The 26,387-nt window shown below is 34.6% G+C and overlaps 1 protein-coding gene across 1 annotated transcript in view; it reads left to right on the top strand.

The window, feature by feature from the left end:
* The window catches only part of TRPM7 (transient receptor potential cation channel subfamily M member 7), a 121,518-nt gene that overhangs the window by 75,031 nt on the left and 20,100 nt on the right, over positions 1-26,387 (top strand). The window contains exons 20-29 of the mRNA XM_079914322.1: positions 1,131-1,259; positions 2,735-3,013; positions 8,915-9,089; positions 11,436-11,562; positions 12,640-12,824; positions 13,836-13,968; positions 14,736-15,451; positions 17,468-17,535; positions 21,939-22,035; positions 24,345-24,415. Coding sequence (XP_079770448.1) covers positions 1,131-1,259; positions 2,735-3,013; positions 8,915-9,089; positions 11,436-11,562; positions 12,640-12,824; positions 13,836-13,968; positions 14,736-15,451; positions 17,468-17,535; positions 21,939-22,035; positions 24,345-24,415 — 1,980 coding nt within the window. The remainder of the gene's footprint in view (positions 1-1,130; positions 1,260-2,734; positions 3,014-8,914; positions 9,090-11,435; positions 11,563-12,639; positions 12,825-13,835; positions 13,969-14,735; positions 15,452-17,467; positions 17,536-21,938; positions 22,036-24,344; positions 24,416-26,387) is intronic.

Here is a 26,387-nt window from a genome sequence, read left to right as displayed (position 1 = left end):
TTCCCTACTTAAATGTAACGAAAATATTCCGTTTTTAAAATGTGACAGGCAATGAAAACTGGATACTGTACAATAATGTGGACTGGAAAAGATCATGGGGCAAGTGAAATGAACCACCACCAACCACACCAAAGGCTGGTCTTCATCCAGAGAAGGCGATGTTGTGTATATGGTGGGATTGGAAGGGAGTCCTCTATTATGGGCTCCTTACAGAAAACCAAACAATTAATTCCAACAAGTACTGCTCCCAGTTAGAGCAACTGAAAGCAGCACTCAATGAAAAGCTTCTGGAATTAGTCAACAGAAAATGCATAATCTTCCATCAGGATACCACAAGACCACATGTTTCTTTGATGACCAGGCAAGAACTCTTATGGCTTGGCTGAGTAGTTCTCATTCATCCGTCGTATTCACCAGACATGCACATTCAGATTTCCATTTATTTTGGCCTTTGCAAACTTCTCTTAATGGAAAAAATGTCCATTCCCTGGGAGACTGTAAAAGGCATCTGGAACAGTTCTTTGCTCAAAAATACAAAAATTTTGGGAAGATGGAATTATGAAGTTGCCTGAAAAATGGCAGAAGGTAGTGGAACAAAAGGGTGACTACGTTGTTCAATAAAGTTCTTGGTGAAAATGAAAAATGTGTCTTTTATTTTTACTTAAAAACCAAAGGAACTGTTTGGCTAATCCAATACCAGTTGTCTTTCTTAGGAACACTACTTGGTTGGGGGAAGGAGGAGCCACATATTATGTGTTTCTTGATGGTGATGAAGTTCTATAGTATGATACTTGAGGTATAATATAAGTTAAGTGGAATTATGTGGACTATACTGAGAACATAAACCTGGTATTATAAAATTCTTCCTATGAGAAGTACTAAAAAGTCAACTAAAGTCTAGAATAACACACTTTTACCCTGGGGACCATTTATAAATGGTTGATTGATAAATGAAATGTCTGCATGGAAGAAGAGTTACTTCCGAAACTTTTTTAATGATTGAAGCTGGGAGATACTTCACAGGGGCTCATTTCGTCTCTTTTTTTGTGTATGCTTGGAAATTTTCATAGTAAAGAAATTGTATTTTATAATAAATTTTATTCATATCTTGTATTTTCTTTTTTTATTAGTTGGCATACTTAGGATTTCTGATGCTTTATACATTTGTCGTTCTTGTACAAATGGAACAATTACCTTCAGTTCAAGAATGGATTGTTATTGCTTATATTTTTACCTATGCTATTGAGAAAGTCCGTGAGGTATGTCTTTAGTTTTTCCTACCAATAACTTAGTGTATATATGGAGGGTGTTACGTTTTGTTTTGGTTATGTGTGTGGGTATATGTTATTCATACACACACACATAACCATGATGTAGGTGAGTATATTCATATACCCACCTATATCACCCAGTAGGTGATGTTATTGAAGTATATAGATTGTTTGGTTTTGCTGTTCTAAAAGTGATGGCCAAAGAATAGAGATTGTGTGGTTAACTTTGTCACAATTACAAAGATAATGATTTGTCTCAAAAAATAGATTTGTTTTTGTCTTATTTCCTCAACATTCATATTTGTGTTCTTTGCCATTCTCAAAAAGTATTAAATATACATATAGCCAATCAGGTAGATAAATTATAAGTATATTCTTACTTTGCTCTTAGGTTGTACTGCTCTAAAGTGTACTGTATTGCCCATTGAATTATCATTTAGATTTAGATCCCTATGTCTATCAGAGTTCTCAGTTTAAAATTGTAAATTTTCTAATATCCTGATTTTGGAAAAAAAGGTTTTTAAAAAAGTTTTATACTTTCTGTTTAATCTAGTACCTATATAAATGTTGTTTTATAACACAGTTATTTAAATACATATGAATTATTTCATGTCTCTACATTTAGAGAGTACATGAAATTGCAAAAATAGAAGGCATTGTACTTCCCTCCCACTTAGGTATAATAGGAATTTAATAGCTTATGCATTTTAAATGCCTTTGAGTACCACAGCCCATATGTTTATGAAATCTGTTGTTTTACTAACATGTTTGAAGAAATTAAGTTGTTAAATTGTGAAAGCAAGTTGCATATAATTTTTTTATTCATAAAACAGTTCTGCAAGGATTTATTAGATAGTAATAAAAGTGATTGCCTCTAGTGGGAAGGAGAATTAGTTGGCTGGGTTGAAGAGTGGAAGGGAGACTTTTCAGTATTTACTTTTGATACACTATGATTTTGAAGCTCTAAATGTATTACCATTCCCCACAAAAAATTTAAAATATTTTTTATATTAAAGAGCTAAGTGTAGCTACTTAAACCATTGAGTTGTTTACTTTCTGCAAATAAGGCACCTTTGGAAGATCCTACCTGGATATCCTAGTGTTGTTTCAGTGAAAAATAAAACAACTTTTGATAGGTATCTCACATTCCAAGTCTAGAGAATTGTGTTCTAATCCAGGATTTTCAGTGTCTTAGTTGGATGACCTTGGTTGAGCAGGTCATTTATTTGTGGGTCTTTTTTTTACCTTTTTTTCCCCTATGTATAGAGAATGAGGATAAGAAGTATCTGCCTTTGATATCTTATTGAATTGTTTTGGTGATCAAATGCCAAGACAGTCAAAATACTTTGAAATATTAAATGATATATAAAATTCTGCTCTGACAGTATAATTGAATTCTGGTATATGTTTTAATAGGAAGAAAGTGATGAAACCTTTTTTTTTTTTTTTTTTTAAACCTGTAGATCTTTATGTCTGAAGCTGGAAAAATAAGCCAGAAGATTAAAGTGTGGTTTAGTGATTACTTCAATATCAGTGATACAATTGCCATAATTTCTTTCTTCATTGGATTTGGACTAAGATTTGGAGCAAAATGGAACTTTGAGAATGCATATGATAATCATGTTTTTGTGGCTGGAAGATTAATTTACTGTCTTAACATAATATTTTGGTATGTGCGTTTGCTAGATTTTCTAGCTGTAAATCAACAGGCAGGACCTTATGTAATGATGATTGGAAAAATGGTAAGTTGAGAGGTGTCTGACAATACTCATGGGTTTATTGATATTTTTTCTTAAAATCATAAAAATATGTTATTAATATAGTTTTACTTGAACCAGAGAATGATAGTTCATGTTTATTTGCCTCATATTGCAAATAGACCCATTCCTAAGGATATTAGCTTTTTTAAAAATTTATTTATTTATTTGTTTTTGGCTGAGTTGGGTCTTTGTTGCTGCGCGTGGTCTTTCTCTAGTTGCAGTGAGCGGGGGCTACCCTTTGTTGTGATGTGCGGGCTTCTCATTGCGGTGGCTTCTCTTGTTGCAGAGCATGGACTCTAGGTGCGTGGGCTTCAGTAGTTGTGGCATGTGGGCTCAGTGGTTGTGGCTTACGGGCTCTAGAGTGCAGGCTTAGTAGTTGTCGCTCACAGGCTTCGTTGCTCCATGTCATGTGGGATCTTCCCGGACCAGGGCTCGAACCTGTGTCCCCTGCATTGGCAGGTGGATTCTTAGCCACTGTGCCACCAGGAAAGCCCAGGATATTAACTTTTGAAGAAAATATTTGAGGGGATAAAGTTAGGAAACCTTATTTTATTTGTTTTCTCTTGAAATACTTTAATTTTTAAATGTTACTTGCTAGGGCTATTTGAAAAATATGAACTTGCCAGCTCCAATCTATGAGTTTCTTTTCATCTTTACTGCCACTACCCTAAACCCAATCTGTCATCATCTGGCACTGGCAGTAGTATAGTAATCTGTTTACTCACAAGCACTCTGGCCTGTCTTCAATCTATATTATAGCCAGAGTAATATTTCAAAATGCAAATCTGTATATGTCAGTTCTCCTTCTTAAAAACATCTTTTAATGATTTTGCATTACTGCTAGAAATCAGTGTACTTAATAATGAAACCCATAAGCCTTGTCCAATTTGACTGTTGCTTTCCTTCCTTTCTTCCTCCCTCCTTCCCTTCTTCTCTCCCTCCCTCCCTTTAAATTTTGAGATAGTTACAGATTAACATGCAGTTGTAAGAAATAATACAGAACGATTCTGTGTACTCTTAACCTAGTTTCCTCCAGTAGTAACATCTTCCTTGCTTTCTTAAGTCTCACCTCTTACCATTTTTGACCTCTTATTTGTGTTCTAGTCACACAAACCTTTATCTTTTTCCTTTAACACAGCCCCTATCAGAGAACCAAGAATAGCTCATGTTCTTTCTGTGTAAAATGATCACCCTCATCTACACTCATATCCTTAGCTTTTTTCATTAATTAACTTAGTTTTGTCCTCCAGATCTTGGCTTCAACATGTTTTTTTTCAGGGAAGCTTTTTTGATCTTTTTCAACTAGATCAAGTTTATTTGCTGTATAATTTTATGGGACCCATGTTTTTCCCTTCAGAATATTTATCTGTGTCTAACTGTATTTTAAACTACATTCTTATTGTATTATTTATATTCTCCTCTAGACTTTAAATTCCTTGGAGTAGAAACCTTGTCTGGTGTTGGTCACCTTTATATCTCTAGTATCTCAATACTTATCACTTTAGTAGATTCCTCCTTAGTAAATATTTGTTGGTTGGGTGGATAAGCCATTTCAAGTAGGAAAAAAACAACATAAAAATACTGAACATTAATTGTATTTTCATAGGTTGGTAGTTAAGATTTTTTTCTCTTATTTTTATATCCTTAGCAGCAGATTATAAATTAAAAAACTGTAATTGTTCACCAAGTAGTTTTTAATGTTTATTATATTTTCACTGTTACGCAAGACAGTGCAGATTGGTTATTAGGATATTGTCCCTGAACTTTGTGAAACCACATTTCTCTTTTTTGACTTTATCAGTCCTCTAGTTATTTTTAACAGTTACATAATCTAGCTTGAGGAGCCTATCCTACATAAAGTATTTTAGGAAATTATATGAGATATTAGTAAAACTATCAATGTGGTTTATTGATTAAGTTAATGAGTAGGGGATATAGGGATTCATGGAAAGAGAGAAATTTGTGGAGGTTTTTGTTAAAGCAGTGGAATCTGAGCCATTCTTCGAAAGCTTGAGAGAGATGGGAGTAAAAAGGAACAGACTGACTGGAAATTTTTTTGTGATGAGGTATAGTTTGTTAGCAAATTGGTTAGACAGGGCGTAGTAGCTTGGAGTATTAGAACATTGAAAACTAGGACTTTAGAGAAGAAAAATATAGGGGAAACCATTGAAGAGTTTTCCCGCCAATTTTTGATTTTTCTTTACCATAAAAGAAGTAGGTTGACATTTCTCTGTCTTTCCTTATCATCTTGGAGTGACTTTTCAGTGTATGGATATTGAAAGCAGCTAGTCAGATTGTTCATTATGATGATTTTCAACCAGTGGGGCAGTCTGAAGAAGTCTCACAAGGGTTCCTCATGCTCAGTTCCAACCCACCACACTAATCTTGTCCCTTATTAATGCACTTTGCAAGATAATGCTAACTAAACAAATACCGTCAGTGGTTTATATCTTTAGGTATCTCTTTCCTCCTATCTTTACTGACCCAGACTGTTTTTAAAATTTATATCCAGAACATCTAATCTTTTCCTGATATAATATGCCCAATATTTTGCTCTTTCCCATAGGCTTAACCAACTGGCAGGTTTTGTTTTTAAAATACAGATGTCAGGTTTAATGTGCAGTATTTTATGCACTGAGCTGAAAAAATCTAAAATGTACTGGGCCTACTCCTGCCATAAATTTGGGCCTACTCCTGCCATAAATTACTTCCGGTTTTAAGTTGAAAAAGGCAAACTCTATTATGCTTCTGTTGCTTTTGTGAACGTAACTTTTCTTTCCTTATTCTAAAATTACTATTCATTGTAGAAAATTTTAGCAAGTGCAGACAAACTACCCTCCAGAGACATCCAATATTAACAGTTTGATGTATACCTTTCCATCCTTCAAGACATATATATGAATACGTGTGTTTATTTGTGTCAAACTTCACACGAATAAATGTATATAATAGTTTTATCGAAATGGGCTCATTATGTGTATGCTGTTTCTCAGTTCTTTTTAAAATTGGTCTTCTAGATTAAATTTATCTTTTAAGTAACCCCACTAGCTCACAGGATTATCAGCATTGCTTTGCATCATGAAGACAAAATTTTTACATTTTTTGAATACAGAGTTTCATTATTATACTTGATTTTCCGCACTACACATTTTCCCTCTAGGAGAGTGTATCCTACTCTCCCCAGTTAAGAATTACTGGTTTATTATTTGTCACATCAAAGAAGTACTTATTATCCATTTTGCATTCTTTCATGAAGTAGTGATATTTCCAGGAAAAGTTAGGGGAGTTAAGGTTTTGGGGGAGGAACTGGTTTTAGCCTAAAGTTTTAGGGCAAAAAACCACTCTAGCTCTCATTGTCTACCAGATTATTTAGTGACTTAGTGTTATTGGGTTAATTTAATGGTGATATACAGTAAATGGAAGGTGCAGGAAGTATAAAAGTGAACAATCTTAATAACAGATGGAGATGGGAAAAGTAAGGAAGCCAAGAGAGAGTGGAGCTGTCTGGATTTCCATCTGAATCTTACCTCTAATGTACTCCCAACACTCCCACCGGTTCTCCCATCCCAATTATAGGGAGCTGAAATATATATTTCATTTTCTTCTTTACCTTTGATCTTCTTTAGAACCACCCTCCACCAGGATTATGTCTTTCCCCTTGTCAACCATTTATTTATCATATCATTATCTCTTTTCTCCTAGTGCCATCTTCCCTTTCTACCTCCTTCATTACTCTCAGATGGTTAATGTTCTAATTATCTGCTTAAAGTAGATGCTGCAAAGTATAAGAAATCCTTCATTAAAGTATAGCTTTAATGAATAAAGGAGATGATTTTATAGTATGTAGTAGATTCCTAGAGTAACCTAACATTTTTTAATCATTGGGTATCTGTTATGTTATGCATTATACTAAGCTGAGACTACAAAGATGAATAAGACGTGGTCCAGATCCTCATGGAATTCACAGTCTAGTATATAAGACAAGCATGTGAGCAGATAGAGAAAGATATGATAAGCTGTTTTGTGAAGACAAAGCTTTCACAAGGAACATGGTATTTGAAAAAAGTTTAGAAAATAGGTAGGAATTTTTCCTGAGCAGGGAATTTCTAATCAGAGAAAACAGCTTCATATCTTTCATAAAGATATGAAAGATTAAAGTAGAAGAAATCTTCACATTTGACATCTTTAATAGAGATCAGACTGATGAAAATTACATGGTAAATGCTGAACTCGTCCTACTCACTCCATATACCTATACATTCAAGCTAGGAACCCTCATTTTAGATATAAGAAATGGAATATTCAGATATTTTAATTAGTTAAATTTAGATCAAATATAAGGAAGATTGTCAAATAGGCTTTATGCGAAAGGTATGAAATCCAGAGAACTCTGAATCATCAGCCAACAGACCTTGAATAAATTTAGAATATTTCAGGTTTGGGTTTTGATTTGAACTTTTGAGTTGGACTTTTTCTTTATTTAATTGGATTCCAAATTACAGCAAATGCCGCAAGTAATGTTTTGATGAATTATTTGCCTTTAAAAATCTTTTATCCCAAGATTTTGTTTATTGAAAACATATATTCTTTTAGTAGTTCTCTTAAGTGGTCAAATAAGGCATTATTTAACCATTTTACAAAGAAAAAAACTGAATCTTGGGCGGTGTATGGGATTTTTTTATTGTAAGTCACAGGGACTCAACTCTAACTTAATTTTAAAAAAATTTATTGGCAGATCTAACAATTTTAAAGGTAAAGGATCAAGACTAAATGATTATTTATAAATAAATATTTTATAATTTCTCCATCTAGTGTAGACTTACTGTCCTCTTTACTTTTCACAGTCCTGCCTTCCATTTCTACTCTCACTATATACTTGTTCAAAACATATGAAAATGTCTTAGTAATTTCTTTTAGATAGATTTATTACTGCAATTATTGTTAGTTCATAGTAGATTAAAGTACAGATTTATTGTAAATGTAGTCTCTTGATCTCCATGGGATTTTCCCCTTAGATTATTATTTGTGGATGAATATTATTACATATTACCAGAGTGACACTACATTCACTTTCTTAGATGTAAGTGCTGAACACTTGTACACATAAATAAGTGGATAGAAATTGAAGTTTCATTATAGCATTTCACTTAATTCTTTGAGTTCCTGAGTAATGATGTCAAAATTCACATTGTGATTTAGTAATAAAAATTGTTTTTTAATGATTTATTATGTGATAGTTCAGTTAGGCTCTTTTTCAATTTTGTTGAAATTAAAGAATTGCAAACTACGTGACTTGCAAAAGAATTTGTTAACCAGATACGGGTATCACTAATTTTTTCAACACCCATACTGATAATTCAGTTTGTTGTTTTATTTACCTCCTAGGAGGTTTTCACAGCCCAGGAGACAAGGCACCATGGTAGGGTTCACGATGGGTGAGAATAATGCCTTTCTTTTGTGAAGTGGGCAAAAGATACTATCAAAGGAAGGTAGAAAAGATAGTCTGCACCTCCTGTATAAGAACAGAACAGTTTTAGGAAAGAACTCTCATGGAAATTGGTTCCCTGAATCTGCCCCTTATGTCTTTACTTCTTTAAAATCTTCATGGACATGAGATAGGCAGACTCCAGTTTGAGCCTGTGATATGGTTCATTATGTAGAAGATGCCTATGACTTACCTGATGTTCAGATCAGTTTTTACATAATTTCCTGGATGTTAAGTTTTATGTAGTGATGAGGTTTCTTGAATGCTAATGGCTAGGAATAAAAAGAAACTCAAAGATTCAAGTTATCTGTTGGAACATTAGAAACTGTTTTTTAAGATGAAGAATTGTCTTTGTGTTTAAATTCCCATGTATTTTAACAGTGTTCATTTTTTAACAGGTGGCCAATATGTTCTACATTGTAGTGATTATGGCTCTTGTATTACTTAGTTTTGGTGTTCCCAGAAAGGCAATACTTTATCCTCGCGAAGCACCATCTTGGACTCTTGCTAAAGACATAGTTTTTCATCCATACTGGATGATTTTTGGTGAAGTTTATGCATATGAAATTGATGGTAAGGATTTATGTGTACAGATATATCTTTTGGTTATTTCATATTTCAAAGTCAAAATTGCATTATAGTAATATTACAAATTTTCACAAATCAAACTGTTAACTAGCCTAAGTCCTCCCATGATACATTAGTTAATCCCAGAAGAAACATAACAAAAATTAATTGAAAAAAAAGTATTTCAGAATTTTTTTTAGCTGCAAATAATGGAATCTGGCCTAAACTGGCTTACACAGTAAGGACATACATTAGCTCACATAACAGAAAGTTCAGAGGTAGAGTGGTCTGTGGTCTTTGGGACTGGTTAATTCATGCTAAGGACACATTCTTTTTCATCCCAGTCCTCTGTAATAAGTGTCTGATTCATACAGGTTTTCCTTTACAATTGTAAGACTCTGTCACAAGCAACAGGAGGAAAGAGACACTGTTTTCCATTGGTTCTCTTCAGGGGAAAAAGTCCCTTTCCCAGATGCCTTCTATTGAACCTATTTTTTAATCTCATTAGCTCAGATTGGCTTCAGTCTACCTGTCCAGGGCAAGGGTAATGGAATTACACTGATTAGCTGGATTGTATATACTCTTTTTTTTTTTTTTTTTTTTTTGCGGTATGCGGGCCTCTCACTGTTGTGGCCTCTCCCGTTGCAGAGCACAGGCTCTGGACACGCAGGCTCAGTGGCCATGGCTCATGGGCCCACCTGCTCTGAGGCATGTGGGATCTTCCCGGACTGGGGCACAAACCCGTGACCCCTGCATCGGCAGGCGGACTCTCAACCACTGCGCCACCAGGGAAGCCCGGATTGTATATTCTTGAATTGTAAAATTCAACTCTGAATACATTCTCTTCATAAAGCTATTCTGTTGTTTTAGTTAAAAAGGCTAGATAACTTGTGGACATAGTTGATACTGCCAACTTTCAAGGATGTTCTTCTGACCTTCACATTGAGTTATAGAATCTTTATTTTGTTAGTTTGCTCATGTTCTCTCTTGCTCTCTCTCACCCATCTTACTTTACTCCTCCATCACCCCCATTCTGTGTTGTTCCTTACCCACCTATTTATAGGTGATTAGATCAGGGGATGGTCACATAGTAGTCATCAGTTGTTATGAGATGTTGGTTAAAACAGTGAGGTTTTTACCAGCCTGGTAAAATTTTGTGTTTAATGGCTTCCTGTTTAGTGTCATTTCCAGGTTTTTATTGTCTGCTTTTTCTTATGTGGCTCTAGTTTAGTTATACAGCATTGGATATAGTTTTTTACTCTCCTGCATTCTCTTTCTTGGGTATTTGCTTCATCAAACTAATCTGAATAGAGTGGAAATAGATTCATAAAATTTTTTAGGGGCTTCCCTGGTGGCGCAGTGGTTGAGAGTCCGCCTGCTGATGCAGGGGACACGGGTTCGTGCCCTGGTCCGGGAAGATCCCACATGCCGCAGAGCGGCTGCGCCCGTGAGCCATGGCCGCTGAGCCTGCGCTTCCGGATCCTGTGCTCTGCTACCGGAGAGGCCACAACAGTGAGAGGCCCGCGTACCGCAAAAAAAAAAAAAAAAAATTTTTTTAGGAGTGAAAGGACCTTATGCATCAGTTTGCCCGTAAAACCATTTTATGTGAAAGGAATGATACAGCCATGATGAGAATTTCAATGATGTATATTTTTTAAATGCTTACAAAACACCAGGTGCTAAGTGTATTATAAATATTTGTATAAAACTTGTCACTAATTCAAGACTATTTAATTCAAATCCTTGCCCTACTTGAATTTATTTTACTTTATTCCTCGTAACTCTGGTGGGTATTAAAGCTCTTCCCTTCCTTAATTCAGCTGTGTTATGGCTTCAGAAACATTCCAGATGGAGGCAATGAAATGCAAGGAATTCAAATCTAATCATTGTATATTTAAGAGGCACTTTAACCATTCCTTCAACCCTCCTTTGTGGCATAATAAGCTAAAGTCAGTAATCATTATGTTTGTAGATTTACTATGAGTTTATCATACTCTTTTCTGGTTCAGTTATTTTTCTTATAGAAATGTGTGGCTGAATCTGGGAGTTTTATTCTTCTTAATGCTCCTCTGGCTAAACCCTACCTTGGAGGGTAGACATAATACAGAAATATATACTTCCTTGTATGGAGTAGAGTCGTAGAATAGTACCCACATCCTTCACAAAATTCTTCTTTTTTGGAATACTGTTAAGTTGGTGTTCGTATGGCTGCCTGCCCAGAAGCTTTTGCTAGAATCTGTGAAACAGATATGTACATAATCAAAACTTCCTTCAAACAAACGTACACAAATATTGACTAGAAGCAGTAACTGGTAAATTACTGTTTTAATTTTTTTTTTTTTCTTTCTCAAGTTTGTGCAAAGGATTCCACTATCACTGAAATCTGTGGTCCTGGGACATGGTTGACTCCATTTCTTCAAGCAGTCTACCTCTTTGTACAGTATATCATTATGGTCAATCTTCTTATTGCATTTTTCAAGTAAGAATTTTATTTGGTTGCTTATTGTAATGAGATCATTTAATATATAGTTCTCTTTTTGAAGGGACTATACAAAATTTAAAGTATATAAAGATTTTATTGAGGCTTAAACTACTAAAAATTACTTTTGAAAATTACAAATAAGAAAGCATGCATTTTCAAAATCAAATTAATTCTAAATTTGAGACTCTATCTTTCAACATACAGTTCTTTTATAAATTTAATCTTTATTTTGTATTTATTACAAGGTGGCCAGGGAATACACATGCAGTATACAAAACAGAAAGGCAAATAGAAAATTCTTCAGTAATCCCATTCTTAGTATTTTGGTATACATCCTTTTTATATATATGAACCACTTTTTCTTTTTAAAAATAATTTTCTTATATTTTGTATACTGTTTTTAACTAAGCAAAACATGAATATTATCCTACATTAATAAATATCCCTCTCCAGTTTTTTAATGACTACCTCGTATTCCATGATATAGACTGTAATTTTTAAGCCAATATGTTATATTGCTCCATTCGATTGTTTATAATTTTTTGTTCCCCAAAACCACATTGTGGTTAAATTTTTTATTAATCCTTATGTATTTCCTTAGAGTGTTTTCCTAAAAGCAGAACTATTCAATATATGTATATTTCAGACTTCTTCTATTTAAGTCAAAATAGGCCTTGTGTCTCCAAATCTCTGCTAACAGTAGGTATTATCTTTTTAATGGTTGCTAATTTGACAGTACATAAGAGTCTTGTTTTTATTTGCACTTATTTTGTTACTACTCAGATTGAATATTTTCTTCTGTTTTTGTCATTTATATGTAATTTAAAAAGCTTAAAATCATATTTTCTGCCTATTTTTCTGGGAGTTTATAATTAAGACCCTCAGCAGTATCAAACTTTGCCTTATACTGTTGCATGTGTTTTTTTCCGGTTTCGCATTTACCTTTTAGTCTTGTTTATGGTGGAGTACTCCTTTGAATCCTTGTTTAGAGTAGAATTACAATAAAATTTTAGTATTTAAAATTTTAAAATGTGATTAGCTAAGTTTGTTTATTTTTATTCTTTGTTATTCAAGCAATGTGTATTTACAAGTGAAGGCAATTTCCAATATTGTATGGAAGTACCAACGTTATCATTTTATTATGGCTTATCATGAGAAACCAGTTCTGCCTCCACCACTTATCATTCTCAGCCATATAGTTTCTCTGTTTTGCTGCATATGTAAAAGAAGAAAAAAAGACAAGACTTCGGATGGACCAAGTAAGTAAAATATATTAAGGCAAATGTTTTTATTTTATCACTTATCAGTATCACACTGAAAGCTAAGTATTTTTTTAAAATACATTTATTTATTTATTTATTTATCTTTGGCTGCGTTGGGTCTTCGTTGCTGCACGCAGGCTTTCTCTAGTTGCGGTGAAGTGGGGCTACTCTTCGTTGCGGTGCGCGGGCTTCTCATTGTGGTGGCTTCTCTTGTTGTGGAGCACAGGCTCTCGGCATGCGGCCTCTAGAGTGCAGGCCCAGTAGTTGTGGCGCACGGGCTTAGTTGCTCCGCGGCATGTGGGATCTTCCCAGACCAGGGCTCGAACCTGTGTCCCCTGCGTTGGCAGACAGATTCTTAACCATTGTGCCACCAGGGAAGTCCCTGAAAGCTAAGTATTAATTTTATTCAGAAGACTTAACTGGTTAATGTTATTGTAAAGGCTTTTGTTGAATTTGCCTAAACATAAAAGAATTTAAAGTGCAATATGTTTATCTATAAAAGTAAATTTAGTATTAAACTTCCTTTTTGGTATGGCATCTCAGTTCGGTTTTGTTAAAATGCTAGTGTAAACCATAACACTTGCCGTTCTACAAACCATTTTGACTGCTGTGTAAACAATAACACTTTTAGTACATTCTGTATACTACGTGAGACATAATAAACTCTGCCTAAAATTTTACAGTGGCTTTTTATTCTATCAAATCAGTTCTTATATTCCTGTACCTGGGTATGCGAAGGAGAGGTGTGAGAGATAGATGGGGTAGGGTATTTTATAGGAAAAGGAGATTCGAAAAGGAGGAAATACTGGAAACTATTCTTCCAACATCACACTGTGAGTGAAGAAAGAAGTAGAAATACTTGTTTAGGGCTTTAGAAACACACCAGTAAAAAGAAAAAAAAATGCTGATGATTTACATAGCCTTATGAACTCTAAATAACATAAAACTCATGAGCTAAAGTTTATCTTGATGTCTCTGTTGATTTTTTTTTTTCTTTTCCCTCCTTAGAACTTTTTTTAACAGAAGAAGATCAAAAGAAACTTCATGATTTTGAAGAGCAGTGTGTTGAGATGTATTTTAATGAAAAAGATGACAAATTCCATTCTGGGAGTGAAGAGAGAATTCGTGTCACTTTTGAAAGGTTCAGAAACTCTTTAATTATAACTGATTTTATGTCAGAGTGGGTTCTCTTAGTTATGTCTCTTACACATGGTCATTGTTCAATTTATGCTTGTCAAACAAGTAAGTTTAGTAATGGTTTTACATAATATATTGTGAGACAGTTCAGTTCTTTACTTCTAAGACTTCATGTAAGTCAGTCAGTCAGTCTCTTAACTGTTTTTTGACCTTTGTTACAGAGGGCAGAAAAGAGTTGGTGGAGAAAAGTTAAACTGTCTTAATTATTTTAAAACATGTTTCTTTCCATTAGTTTTGCTACGTTCTAAAAGTATATGGTATTTGTGTAGGTACAATAATGGTAATAGTAGTTTATGTGTATGTAGCTGAATACACAGTTTTGTGTTACTCTGATGGGGGAATAAATAGCCTATGGTACAAAAGTGTGTTTTAAAATCTTATATTTTTATTATAATAGGATTAGCACTTGATCCTTTTTTTTTTAATATTTATTTATTTATTTATTTTTGGCCACGTTGGGTCTTAGTTGAGGTGTGCGGACTCAAGAGTGTGTGGGCTCAGTTGTTATGGTGCGTGGGCTCTCTAGTCATGGTGTGTGGGCTCCAGAGCTTGTGGGCTCAGTAGTTGCAGCACGCGGGCTTAGTTGCCCCACAGCACGTGGGATCTTAGTTACCTGACCAGGGATCGAACCCATGTTCCCTGCATTGGCAGGCGGATATTTCGAAACCATTAATTTTTAACATTTGTAAAACTCCTGTGTTTCCCTTACAGAGTGGAGCAGATGTCCATTCAGATTAAAGAAGTTGGAGATCGCGTCAACTATATCAAAAGATCATTACAATCATTAGATTCTCAAATTGGCCATTTGCAAGATCTTTCGGCCCTGACTGTAGATACATTAAAAACACTCACTGCCCAGAAAGCTTCAGAAGCTAGCAAAGTTCACAATGAAATCACACGAGAATTGAGCATTTCCAAACATTTGGCTCAAAACCTTATTGATGATGGTCCTGTAAGACCTTCTGTATGGAAAAAGCACAGTGTTGTAAATACACTTAGCTCCTCTCTTCCTCAAGGTGGTCTTGAAAGTAATAATCCTTTTCTTTGTAATATTTTTATGAAAGATGAAAAAGATTCCCAATTTAACATATCAGGTCAGGATTTACCTGTAATACCCCAGAGAAAAGAATTCAATTTTCCAGAGGCTGGTTCCTCTTGTGGTGCCTTATTCCCAAGTGCTGTCTCTCCTCCAGAACTGCGACAGAGACAACATGGAGTAGAAACCTTAAAAATGTTTAGTAAAAATCAAAAATCAGGCAGTTCGTCTAATAGCATACCACATCTATCATCTCCACCAACCAAATTTTTTGTTAGTACACCATCCCAGCCAAGTTGCAAAAGCCACTTGGAAACTATAACCAAAGATCAAGAAACTGTTTGTTCTAAAGCTGCAGAAGGAGATAATGTAGAATTTGGAGCATTCGTAGGTAAGTTTGGCAAACTGATATTTGTATATCAATATTATTTATTTTTTAATTATAATTATCACCTTAGAAATAAAAATAAATTGCTAATTAATAAAATCATGTACTTGTGTGACAAGTGGATTACCTTTTCATAGAGTATAGTTCTAAAAATTTTTTAAGGAGTCAGAAGTTGGGGAAGTAGGTTGAATTGGGCTATACTAGTTATATTAGCACATACCTCTTTGGTGCAACTTACTATAATAACAATTGTATGGAAAACTCATTTGGACTTTTTTTTTTTTTTTTTTTTTTTTCCTCCAATATGCGGGCCTCTCACTGTTGTGGCCTCTCCCGTTGCGGAGCACAGGCTCCGGATGCGCAGGCTCAGCGGCCATGGCTCACGGGCCCAGCTACTTTGCGGCATGTGGGATCTTCCCGGACCGGGGCACGAACCCGTGTCCCCTGCATCGGCAGGTGGACTCTCAACCATTGTGCCACCAGGGAAGCCCTGGACTCTGTCTTTTGAATTTAAGCATAGTCTCTTGAATTTGATCAACTTTTGTTGAAAGAATTTGAGTGATGTGTAAGTGTTGCAAGACAAAGGTATAGGGGAGGCTAGAAGTAACTGGAAAAGAACAGTGTTTTATAAATAGGCTGACCATATAGTTTTTCATCCAAGCCAGTACGCTTTTGAGAGTGAAAGGGTATGTTACTGATATTTACATTAGGATAATAGGGAAAGCCAAGACTCTACTTGGAAAATGAGTATTTATGGTCAACCCATTTATATACCCAGAGAGTATATACCCAGAGATCATTTCAGAAAGGAATGATTCATTCTTATACCTCACCTCAAGTAAAATAAGGACTGAAAATATATTTATTTTGGCAATGATAACATGTTAATAACCTTGGTGAAACCTGTTTTAGTGAAGGAAGTGATAGAGGAAGAAGCCTGATTATAGTGAAATAGAGTACAAATGGGAGTGAATGTGGAGAGTGATGGGGGGGCGACTCAAAAGCTTGGCAATGAAGGCAGAAAGAAAGAACTAATATTGTGGTTTGTATGTTTAAGGTTTTATTTGTTTTGTTTTTAATGATGATGTTTTGTTATTTAAATGTTGACATTATGCCACGTGGAAGGAAAAGATGAAGAGGGAATGCTTTGTAGAGCTAGCTAAGCCCCAAATATTTGTAGAATATAGTGTTCTAACAGCCTTCCTCTTAGATTATTAAAGATAAAAGTATTTAACAAAGAATTCTTAGAAAACAACTTGGGTTGTTCGTGGACATAACCAGAATGTTCCAAGGTTTGAAGAAGGCCCTCTGTCTCTTCAAGTTAGAATTTTTCCTTCAGGTGGCTTCCCAACCTTGTCTTTAACACTTATATGAGCCTTCCCAGCCTAGGAATTTACCTAGTCACAGAACATGTATAGAGATGGTTCACAGAATGTTATGTCCATGTAAAATTCTCCACATTAGGGCCAACCCCATGGATTATCTAGGTACTGAACCTGCTGATCTCTACTGCTAGGCTATGTGAGTTCACTGTGGGTTTATAGAGACAACTTTTCCTACATAAAATCTATCCCAATTTATTTTTTAAAAACATATTTTAGTCTGTTTGTTAATATATTGCCACTGGTATGGATATGTAGATATAGATATCCATATGTTTGATGTCTATATTTATATGTAATATGTATATATGTATAATAATTATATATAATGCTTTTTTTATTGAGAGTAAAAATGACTGCTCCCCCTCTTCTAAATTTCAAGCAGTTTACTTCATATCACATGTTGGATTCTTTTAGGATCCTGTTACTGTAAACTTGAACTACTCATCTTCTCCAGCTTTTTGATACCTACTTTCAGTATTTATCAGGAAAGCTACAGGAAACTTCAGAGCCATCAAAACTACTCACAAGACAACATACGTCACTTGTTTGAATAGACTAGGCAATGACATTATTTTGATAGAACTAAAAAAAACAAGTATTTTTTGTTGTAATCTTTTCTTTTTTCTTTTTTAAGGACACAGAGATAGCATGGATTTACAGAGGTTTAAAGAAACGTCAAACAAGATAAAAGAAATATTATCTGTAAGTAAATCCTTATAGCAGTGTGATTATTTTGCTATTTTGGAGTTTAGTTCAAAATAGAATTAAACATATTTTTCAGGAAAAATACAGTGTTAGCAGAAACCATCATCAACATGAGAGTTCCAAATATTTGAAGCTTATACATAATTTGAAAAAAAGAAGAAACAGTTGAAGAATATGAAAAAATGTACAAATAGCTTGCATTTTTTAACTGAAGTTAAAAATCACCTATTTAATATTTCTCTTAAAAAATGCTTCTCCCTGTATGGTTTCCACAGACTACTCATTGAACTCAACTCTTTCCCAGGCCCCAAAATTCATTAGAATATAACCTTGCTTCTCAAGGACCCTGTGGTCTAGCAATAAAAAGCTGAATATGCCAGTAACTACAGTATCGCGTGCAAGTGTAAGCTGTTCAGTAAATGTTGGTTAAATGAGTTTTAAAGTATACAGAACAACTTAGCAAAAAGGTGTGTTTCCTGGCTGAAAATTTTTATTTTTTAACTGTTGCTTTCATAAATTACCAATAACTAATTTGAGCTTTAAGGGTAATAACAGCTACATCGAGATAATTAGGAAGACCTGGAAAAGTGCTAAGCTTCTCCATCCCTTAAGAACTTAAGTTGTAGAAATGATCAAGTGATAAATATAACGGAAATAAAGTTTTTCCTAAAACTAGAGTCAAGGAAATGATAATGATATAAGCTTTTATAAATGATTATTTCTCATATGATCTATAGTTAATTGTGAAATTGCTGTCAGGACATGTTACTTATTACCCTACATCTAAAAGGTAGACTCAAGTGCATTTTTTATAATATAAATGCCGACTTTTTTTGAGGGGGGGGGTGCCGTGCCACTCAGCTTGCAAGATCTTAGTTCCCTGACCAGGGATTGAACCTGCGCCCTTGGTAGTAAAAGCACAGAGTCCTAACCACTGGACCGCCAGGAATTCCCCAACATTTGTATTTTTAATAGCATATATTTTGATTGAATTATTGTATGAAAGTGAATAATTTAATGTCTATTAACTAGATTTTGTTAACTTTGGATTTAATTGGTGACTATATGGAAATTGAGATGTAGTGATTCCATGAGGTCCCTTTCTTTCCATATTTGCCTTTAAGTTTGTATTTCTTAACTCAAATAAGACCGTCAGAATGATGTAAGAAATAACGATTATGGAGTATTCAAAGATGCGTAAATATCAGGTAAAGTCTCTTTAGTACTTGTGGGAGTCAAAAAGTTAACTTAAAATATACATATACATTTAGATGGAGGAAGTAGGTAAGATAAACTTACCATAAGACTAATTTGCATGATGTATTCTAACCATTTTAATTCTGTGACATACTTCTAACGATCTGAATTTTCCATTATATATGATGCCTTACAGAGAAGAAGAGAACTAAATAAATAGGTTGAATGCATTTAGGTAGCATTAGCTGACACATGATGATGAAAAACAAGGGAAGAATAAATGAATGAGAAAAAGTAATAAGTAGAAAGAAGAACTGACAAAGCTCTACCAGAGTTGGTTTTATAATTCTTAAAATGTAGACGTGATATATCTACATTCCATATGGGGTTTTTCTTGAACAGGTTTTAACTGAAGTGGATTTTATAGTAAATGAAGTTTTTTATGGACCTTCGTAACTTTTAATAGAGTTTTTTTGTAATTTGGAATTATTTAAGTTTAATAAAATTTCTATCACACTCTCTTTCTCCTATATGCAGATACCCTTTAATTAAAAATATGGACCCAGTATGTTATATTGCTCAATTGTAGAGTCCATTTATGTCAGTGTAAGAGAGCCCAATGCCTCTTATTTTAGTCCTTCCTTATAGTATAATTAGTTGTTCAAGAGAGATGTACATGATAATTTGGGTAGTATATTTGTTCACTTTTTATTAGTGAAAGTAATTTTTTAAATGTTTAAATATTATAGTTGAGTACTTGATATCCTAGAATTTTAGAGATATTTATTGATACCTTTTAGCAGTTAGTAATAAAACTTAGTAATAGGGGCATTAGTGCCTAAGTGGCATTTGACCCCAAGTTTGACTCTAAACCTGTACACTTCAATTTTAGCCAGGAAAATTCTGAGGGCTAGGAATGGATATGGAGAAAGTAAATCTTTGGAGTGATTATGACTTAGAGAATTGACATGACACCACAGTAAAAGGTTAGAACTGCTAACTAGCTGGAACTCTGAGAGTTGTTAAACTCATCATGTCAAAACCTCAAATTCACCGTCATCTCCCTTCTCAGCAGACATATTTCTTTTCCTCCTGTATTTCCTACCTCTGTTAATAGCATCAGCATCGTACCCTTCCAGTCAACAGCCAAGTCTACCTGGTTTTGCTTCCTAAATACTTTTTTAGTGCCTCTACTTTTCTCAATCCTTAGTTATAGTAGTTATAGTTACCCTGATTTAGGCTGTTAATTCTCTAATTTATATTTCATTGAACTTTTAAGGTATCTTTAACAAGGTGTCACAACAGCAGTTGAAGGAATTTGATGACACTCTGAGGGCATTTTGCTGTTGTGAAGCACTTGATATATGGTGGGAAATAATTTATAATGAATGGACATTTCCTAATGGTAAATGGTAGATGTTAGGGTTTCCCCACAGATTGCACCTTTTAACAATGGACCTATTAAATGAACTTAAAACAGGAGTATGCTGAAAATTTTTAAGTGAGCAAATAACTTCCTGGTAAAAACAAGAAGAAATAACAAGTTTCTGTGAGTGGGAAGAAAAGTGGTGGCTATGTTTTAAATTTAACAACTGTGAGTACTTTACTTAGAGGAAAAGAACTGTAATAATAGAATAATGAGCTCTAGCTCATGACGGTTAGAGGTTTTGAGTTCTTGAACATTTGTGGGTTATACATCCCTTTGAAAATTTAATGAAAACTACAGACCACCTTCCCAGGCAAATGCACATATACAAACTTTTTTCTTTTAAAGTATAGAGTTTTACAAATACCTTGAAGCCCACTCATCAGTTCCACACTAGAATTTCTATCAAAGACGGTTCTATGAAATTGATGTGTCATTGTATCAAAGAGTATATATCAAGGAAAATACTTAAGTAAAACAATCAAGAAATAGCTAGAACTGGTTCCAAAAGGAACAACTAAAATCAGAAAGGAAATCAGAGTTGCTTTGTGACAATAGGAAAAAGGTTAGCACTTTTTGCTTGGCTATATATCAATAAATCAGCTGTAATGTGAAGAATGTGAAACATCAAAGGTAGAAAAACTTAATTTTCTTGAGACGTTTAAGTTAAATTTATTTAATGAAAGTAATAGCTTATTGTGGTAGTAACATTTTAAAACTCATTGTTTCTGAGCGGTGGTAGAGGTTTGGAAATATTTTAAAGTTACATAGTAGTATGACCTGTGTATAGCTGAAAAAAAAAACAGGGTGAAGGTATCAGATCTTCTGCATTAGTTTAATGAATTTCGTTAGTTCATCTGGAAAAACGAATAGGTAAAAAGAAGAAAATGGGGGAGAATTAGTTGTTAGATTCTAAAATATCTATACAAGTGGTATAATTGAAACATGAATGTTTAGTGAAACATTTTGGTGACTCCAAAATAACCCTTCTACAAATACAAATTTAATAAGAGTTGGATTAGAAATTGATGAGAAAAGGAATGCTTTGTCAGTAAACACACAGATTGGACAACTGGGTAGAAATTAGGAAACGTCTGTTTCATATCGCTTCATAAGCTCAGATGAATTCTGGATTTAAATATAAAAATTCAAAGTATAAACAAACTTAAGAAAATAGAAATATTAAGTCAGTAAAGCCAGGAGGGCTTTTAGAACAAATATTAAGGGAAGGATGAAAAGAGATGAGTACCTAAAAATATAAAAGCATAGATAAAACAAATATGAAAAAAATTGAAATTTGACAAATAATGACCAGATAGATCTTTGTTATACAAATAGCTTATACAAAGCAATAAGAAAGCTACCAAAACTCCCCAAAATAAATTTCCCCTCCACTTTTTTACTCTCCAAAGAAGAAAGTATTGCTGTTTCAATTTTAGTGTAAAATAGTTTTTTTCTTTTTAAGGTGAATTGATAAATGTTTTATTATTTTCCCTACAGTTTCCTATTTTCCTCCAATTTTTTAAATGAACTTGTATTGCTATGAAAAAGAACTCATTCAGATGGATTTATGAACAATAAGCAAGTAAGGTGTTTTGATGGCAGTTTTTGAAATTGACATTGAAGAAAATAACTGTAATTTGTAATATACCCCTTGGAGTCCAGGTAGATTAAAGCATATTGAGCTAAATAGATCCAGAGGCTCTTGTACTACTTAGAGCAATGATTTGAAATTTAGTTCAATTGTTTTAAAATTGTGTATATGTATAATATGCAGAATGATATTCCTTCTGAAAACACTCTGAAACATGTGAGTTCTCATGCTGGATTTACTGAGTGTCACAAAACTTCTGTTCCTCTTCATTCAGAGCAAGGTGAGTATTTTGACTTCATGAATTATGCTAACAAATATACTTATTTAAGCTTTACAGGTATTTTATGGACATCATTAAACTTTAAATGTATTTTATGTATGTCACACGCTTGAGCAGTGAATGTTGCAGAAGTAAGAAAATGAAGATTCTGGTCCATCATTGTTGTTCTTAACCTTGAATAATACATAATCTGAACATTCTAATATTTTTCAACAGATTGTTTAGACTTAAAAGATGAAAGGCAAAGACTCACTTTTTACAAATATGCTGACTTTTTTACAAATGAATCAGTTGTATTTTAATCTGTATAGTCATTTAATCAACTTATTTTTCTGCTTTAACCTTTAAAAATAATTAATACATTTATTTGGTTCAAAATTAAAATACACACACACACACACACACACACACACAAGCACTTTGAAAATCAGTCTCAGTCTCACACCAACCCCATGTGTAACCACTGTTATTTTTGTTTTTTCTCTAGTTTCATGCTTATGTAGTCATATATGACAGTAGTCTTTTTTACTTGTTCATCTTTTACACAAAAGGTAGCATACCATACATGTTGTCCTGCACCTTTAATTTTTCATTTAAAAAGTTGAATGATCTGGAGATGTTTCCATATCATGCTTTTTTGGGATCATAGTTATATGCGTATAAATTTATTGTTATCTAACTTTTCAGTTATGCACATTTAATCTTTATAAGGTTCCTTAAGAAAAGCAGTACTTCCTTATTCCCCTCACCATCATTTCTCCTTTTATTCTCTTCAAGTTGGGTTTATTCCAGGAGTGCAAATTAGTTTAACTTTCAAAAATATAAGGCATGATAGTAACAAATTAAAGAAGAAAATCATATGGTTATCTTAATAGCTGCAGAAAAGGCTGAATTTGATGAAATTCAACATCCATTCATGATTAAAACTCCTAGCAAAGTAAGTATAGAATGGAGTGTCCTTAATCTGAATAAAGGGTATCTAACAAAAACTTGCCACGGATACCATACTTCATAGTGAAATATTGAACACCCCAGAAGGAGAACAAGACAAGGATTCTATTTAACATTTTAGCCAAAGAAGAAAAGGAAGAAAAATAAATGGTAGAAGGGTTAGGAGGGAAGAAATAAAACTCACTATTTTTGGATAACATGGATATTATTTCTAAAGTTAGGATGCCTGTAATTTTATATCCTCGTATTTCAGTTTTAGGCAGTATCTATTGACCTCCCACTTAAAGAAGACAAGGATTGAGCTCTTCCCTACCGCCGTCCCCACCCCTCTCTATTCCCTAGCCCACATGCATGCACAGATGTCTTTACCCTGTCCCACCAGTGTAGTTATGTCATGATTTTGGTTAGATCAACACTGGATTCTCTGCTCTTTGAATAAATTTTTTCAAAATATTCAGTTTCATCATCTTGAAAAACTTTTGCCCAGAGTCCCCTAATATATCTCAATCTGCTCTTTTTGCCCTCTATACCTGGAATGTTCTAAGATTTCCTTTCACCGTTTATTCTTTCGTTCTAAGATTTCTCTTCACTGTTCTTTCTGAGGTTTTCCTTTATTGTATCATGAGGTTGTAAATTCTAAATTAATTTAAAATTTAACATCCTCACTTTTTTTGGAAAATAGGCTTAATTCTAAAGTTTGTTTAGCATAAACAAGCAAAATGTGACAAAAGTGGCATCTTAAATGGGGGGAAAGATGAACTATTTTTTTTCCATTACTGTAAAATGATGTTTAAGATTATTAATTGCAACATTGTTACAGCAAGAGATTGAAATCAGGCCAAATGTCCATCAATAGGAGTTTGGTTAAATAAATTATTGTATATCCATTGTATGAAGTTCAGCATAATATCAAAGTAGAATAGAGAAATCCTCTGTGTACTGATATTGAAAGATCTCCAAGCTTAAATTTAAAAAACCAACAACAAAAAACCTGAGGATATATATATTATACTAGCATTTATGTTAAAAAAGAAGATTCAGGGGTATATATAGAAACACAAAATATCTTTGGAAGGATACACAAGAAATTTGGGAACAGAGGAAGAGCAAGACACTTTTTTTCCCATACTCTTTTATTTCATATTGCCTTTTCACAAAAATAAATTGAATAATTTTGATATCCTGTCAAGAGACCCGTGAGACTCATATAACTCTTACATTCATCAGTGTTGGGGAGAGGATAAGTTATCTTAGGTAAGTTATATTATGCCTCGAAACACTTTGTGTTTGGTTAGTTGGTATTAAAAAAAATTTGTTTTACTTGTATAACTTTTTTATTTTTTTAAATTTTCTTTTAGTGGAAAGTAACAGTAGAAGGCCATCTATAGAAGACAGTCATGAAGTAGATTCCAAAGCAGCTTTACTACCGGTTTGTACATTTCAATTAAACATATGCGTATTTAAAAATACTTATTTAGGGCTTCCTTGGTGGCGCAGTCGTTGAGAGTTCGCCTGCCGATGCAAGGGACACGGGTTTGTGCCCCGGTCCGGGAAGATCCCACATGCCGCAGAGCGGCTGGGCCCGTGAGCCATGGCCGCTGAGCCTGCGCGTCCGGAGCCTGTGCTCCGCAACGGGAGAGGCCACAAGAGTGAGAGACCCGCGTATCGCAAAAAAAAAAAAATTATTTATTAGATAAGAGCTAAAAGATGGTGATATTTTATCTGAGATTATATCTAGCTTTCAAAAAATTTTTAACATTAGAAAACTGACCTCAGTGCATAGTAGCAGTTATGGAAAAGAGTTTCTTCCTGTAGTGAATAGTCAGGAATTATTAAAGAAAAATGTATGCAGAAGAAAGAAAGGTAGGAATCTCTGTTTGAATTGAAGCTAATGATATGAAATTATTCCCAACCAACTGGAGTAATATTTGATTTTACAAACACTCTTTAAAAGCAGACTTTGGCAACCAAGACAAATAGCTTGGGAGAAAGCAAAAACAGTTGCTCCTTTCTAGTCAAGTATAGAAATTAGTGCTCATAATTATGATCCTGGATCATCAAGAACATATTAACTTGGCCCCATCCCCCTGGACTGAATGCTACACATGTACTCACACCCTCTTGCTTGCTCCCACCCTGGCAAGCAAGGCAACCATGAGAGCCTGGAGGTTCTTCAGAAGACAAAGAAGTCATTCAACCAGGTGTTATCAGCCCCAGGTGGGGCAAGCAAAGGTGATGGAGAAGATTCCAGGAAGCTGCCAGAGCAGGCAGGGGAGAAATCCCAGGTTGTGCATAGAACTGGGCACTATAAGTGGTTCAGTGTGCGAATGGGATGTGGATTCATTTCTGTGATAAACTGAAAGGGAAACCCCTTGGATATTCCAGTCAGTGTATTTGTACACCAGGTTTTTTTTTTTTTATCTTATCCTGTTAGAAGCCTTTGACCTGCTGCTGCTATTGTTTCACTCATTTCCATCATCTAATGCAGAAAGGAAACAAGAGGATCTTCTAAGTCCATCAGATGCCCATTCTTTTTTTTAAAAAAATATTACTGTATTTTTATTCATCTCATTTATGCATGTTCCTTTGTTGTGGCGACAGCAAGGGGGTTGGGGGAGAGGAAACTTTCTTCACGCATGCACAGAGGTTGCAATGTTTACTGAAGATGATGGGAAAAATTTTTCGACACTCGCACCAGCTGAGGCCAGCCAGCAGTGAATCTTGGAAGTGAATTCCAGTGCCCACAACCGGCCCAGCATGGGGAGTGAGGAATCCATCCCCTCCCTGGCAGTCGTACCTTGCCCAGGAACATTTGAGAAAAGTGTTGCCCAGTCTGCAGTCTATGACCCTGAGCGGAGAAATGCTCACCAGGAGGATCGGGTCCAGCAAGGAGTTCCAGCCGCCCAGTGATCCCAGTTTGCCCTGCTCACTCGCCTGCCGGTTGTCCCAGATGCCCATTCTTTTTCTCTTCTTTTTTTTTTTTAAAAAATATTTATGTATTTATTTGGCTGCGTTGGGTCTTAGTTGAGGCACGCGGGATCTTCATTGCAGCGTGCGGGCTCAGTAGTTGCGGCACTTGGGCTTAGTTGCCCTGTGGCATGTGGGATCTTAGTTCCCCGACCAGGGATCGAATCCGCATCCCCTGCATTGGAAGGCGCATTCTTAACCTCTGGACCACCAGGGAAGTCCCCCAGATGCCCATTCTTATTAAAACATTTTAGAAGCCTGAAGAAAAGAAAAAAAGAACATATTAACCATATTAACTTACAGTGTGCTATAAGGAGATAGATTGTATTATTAAAAATCATTTTTTTAAAAAAATTATTTCAGTGGGAAGGGTGTTTAGTGAACGCAGAGTTTCACAGTAACAAATCCTCCTTTCTTGAAGGACTCATCCTGAA

The sequence above is a fragment of the Stenella coeruleoalba genome (genome assembly GCF_951394435.1).
Source record: "Stenella coeruleoalba genome assembly, chromosome: 2".
NCBI classification, from domain to species: domain Eukaryota; kingdom Metazoa; phylum Chordata; class Mammalia; order Artiodactyla; family Delphinidae; genus Stenella; species Stenella coeruleoalba.
The sequence above is the reverse complement of the archived record's forward strand: the minus strand, read 5'-3'. Positions and strand labels throughout refer to the sequence as shown.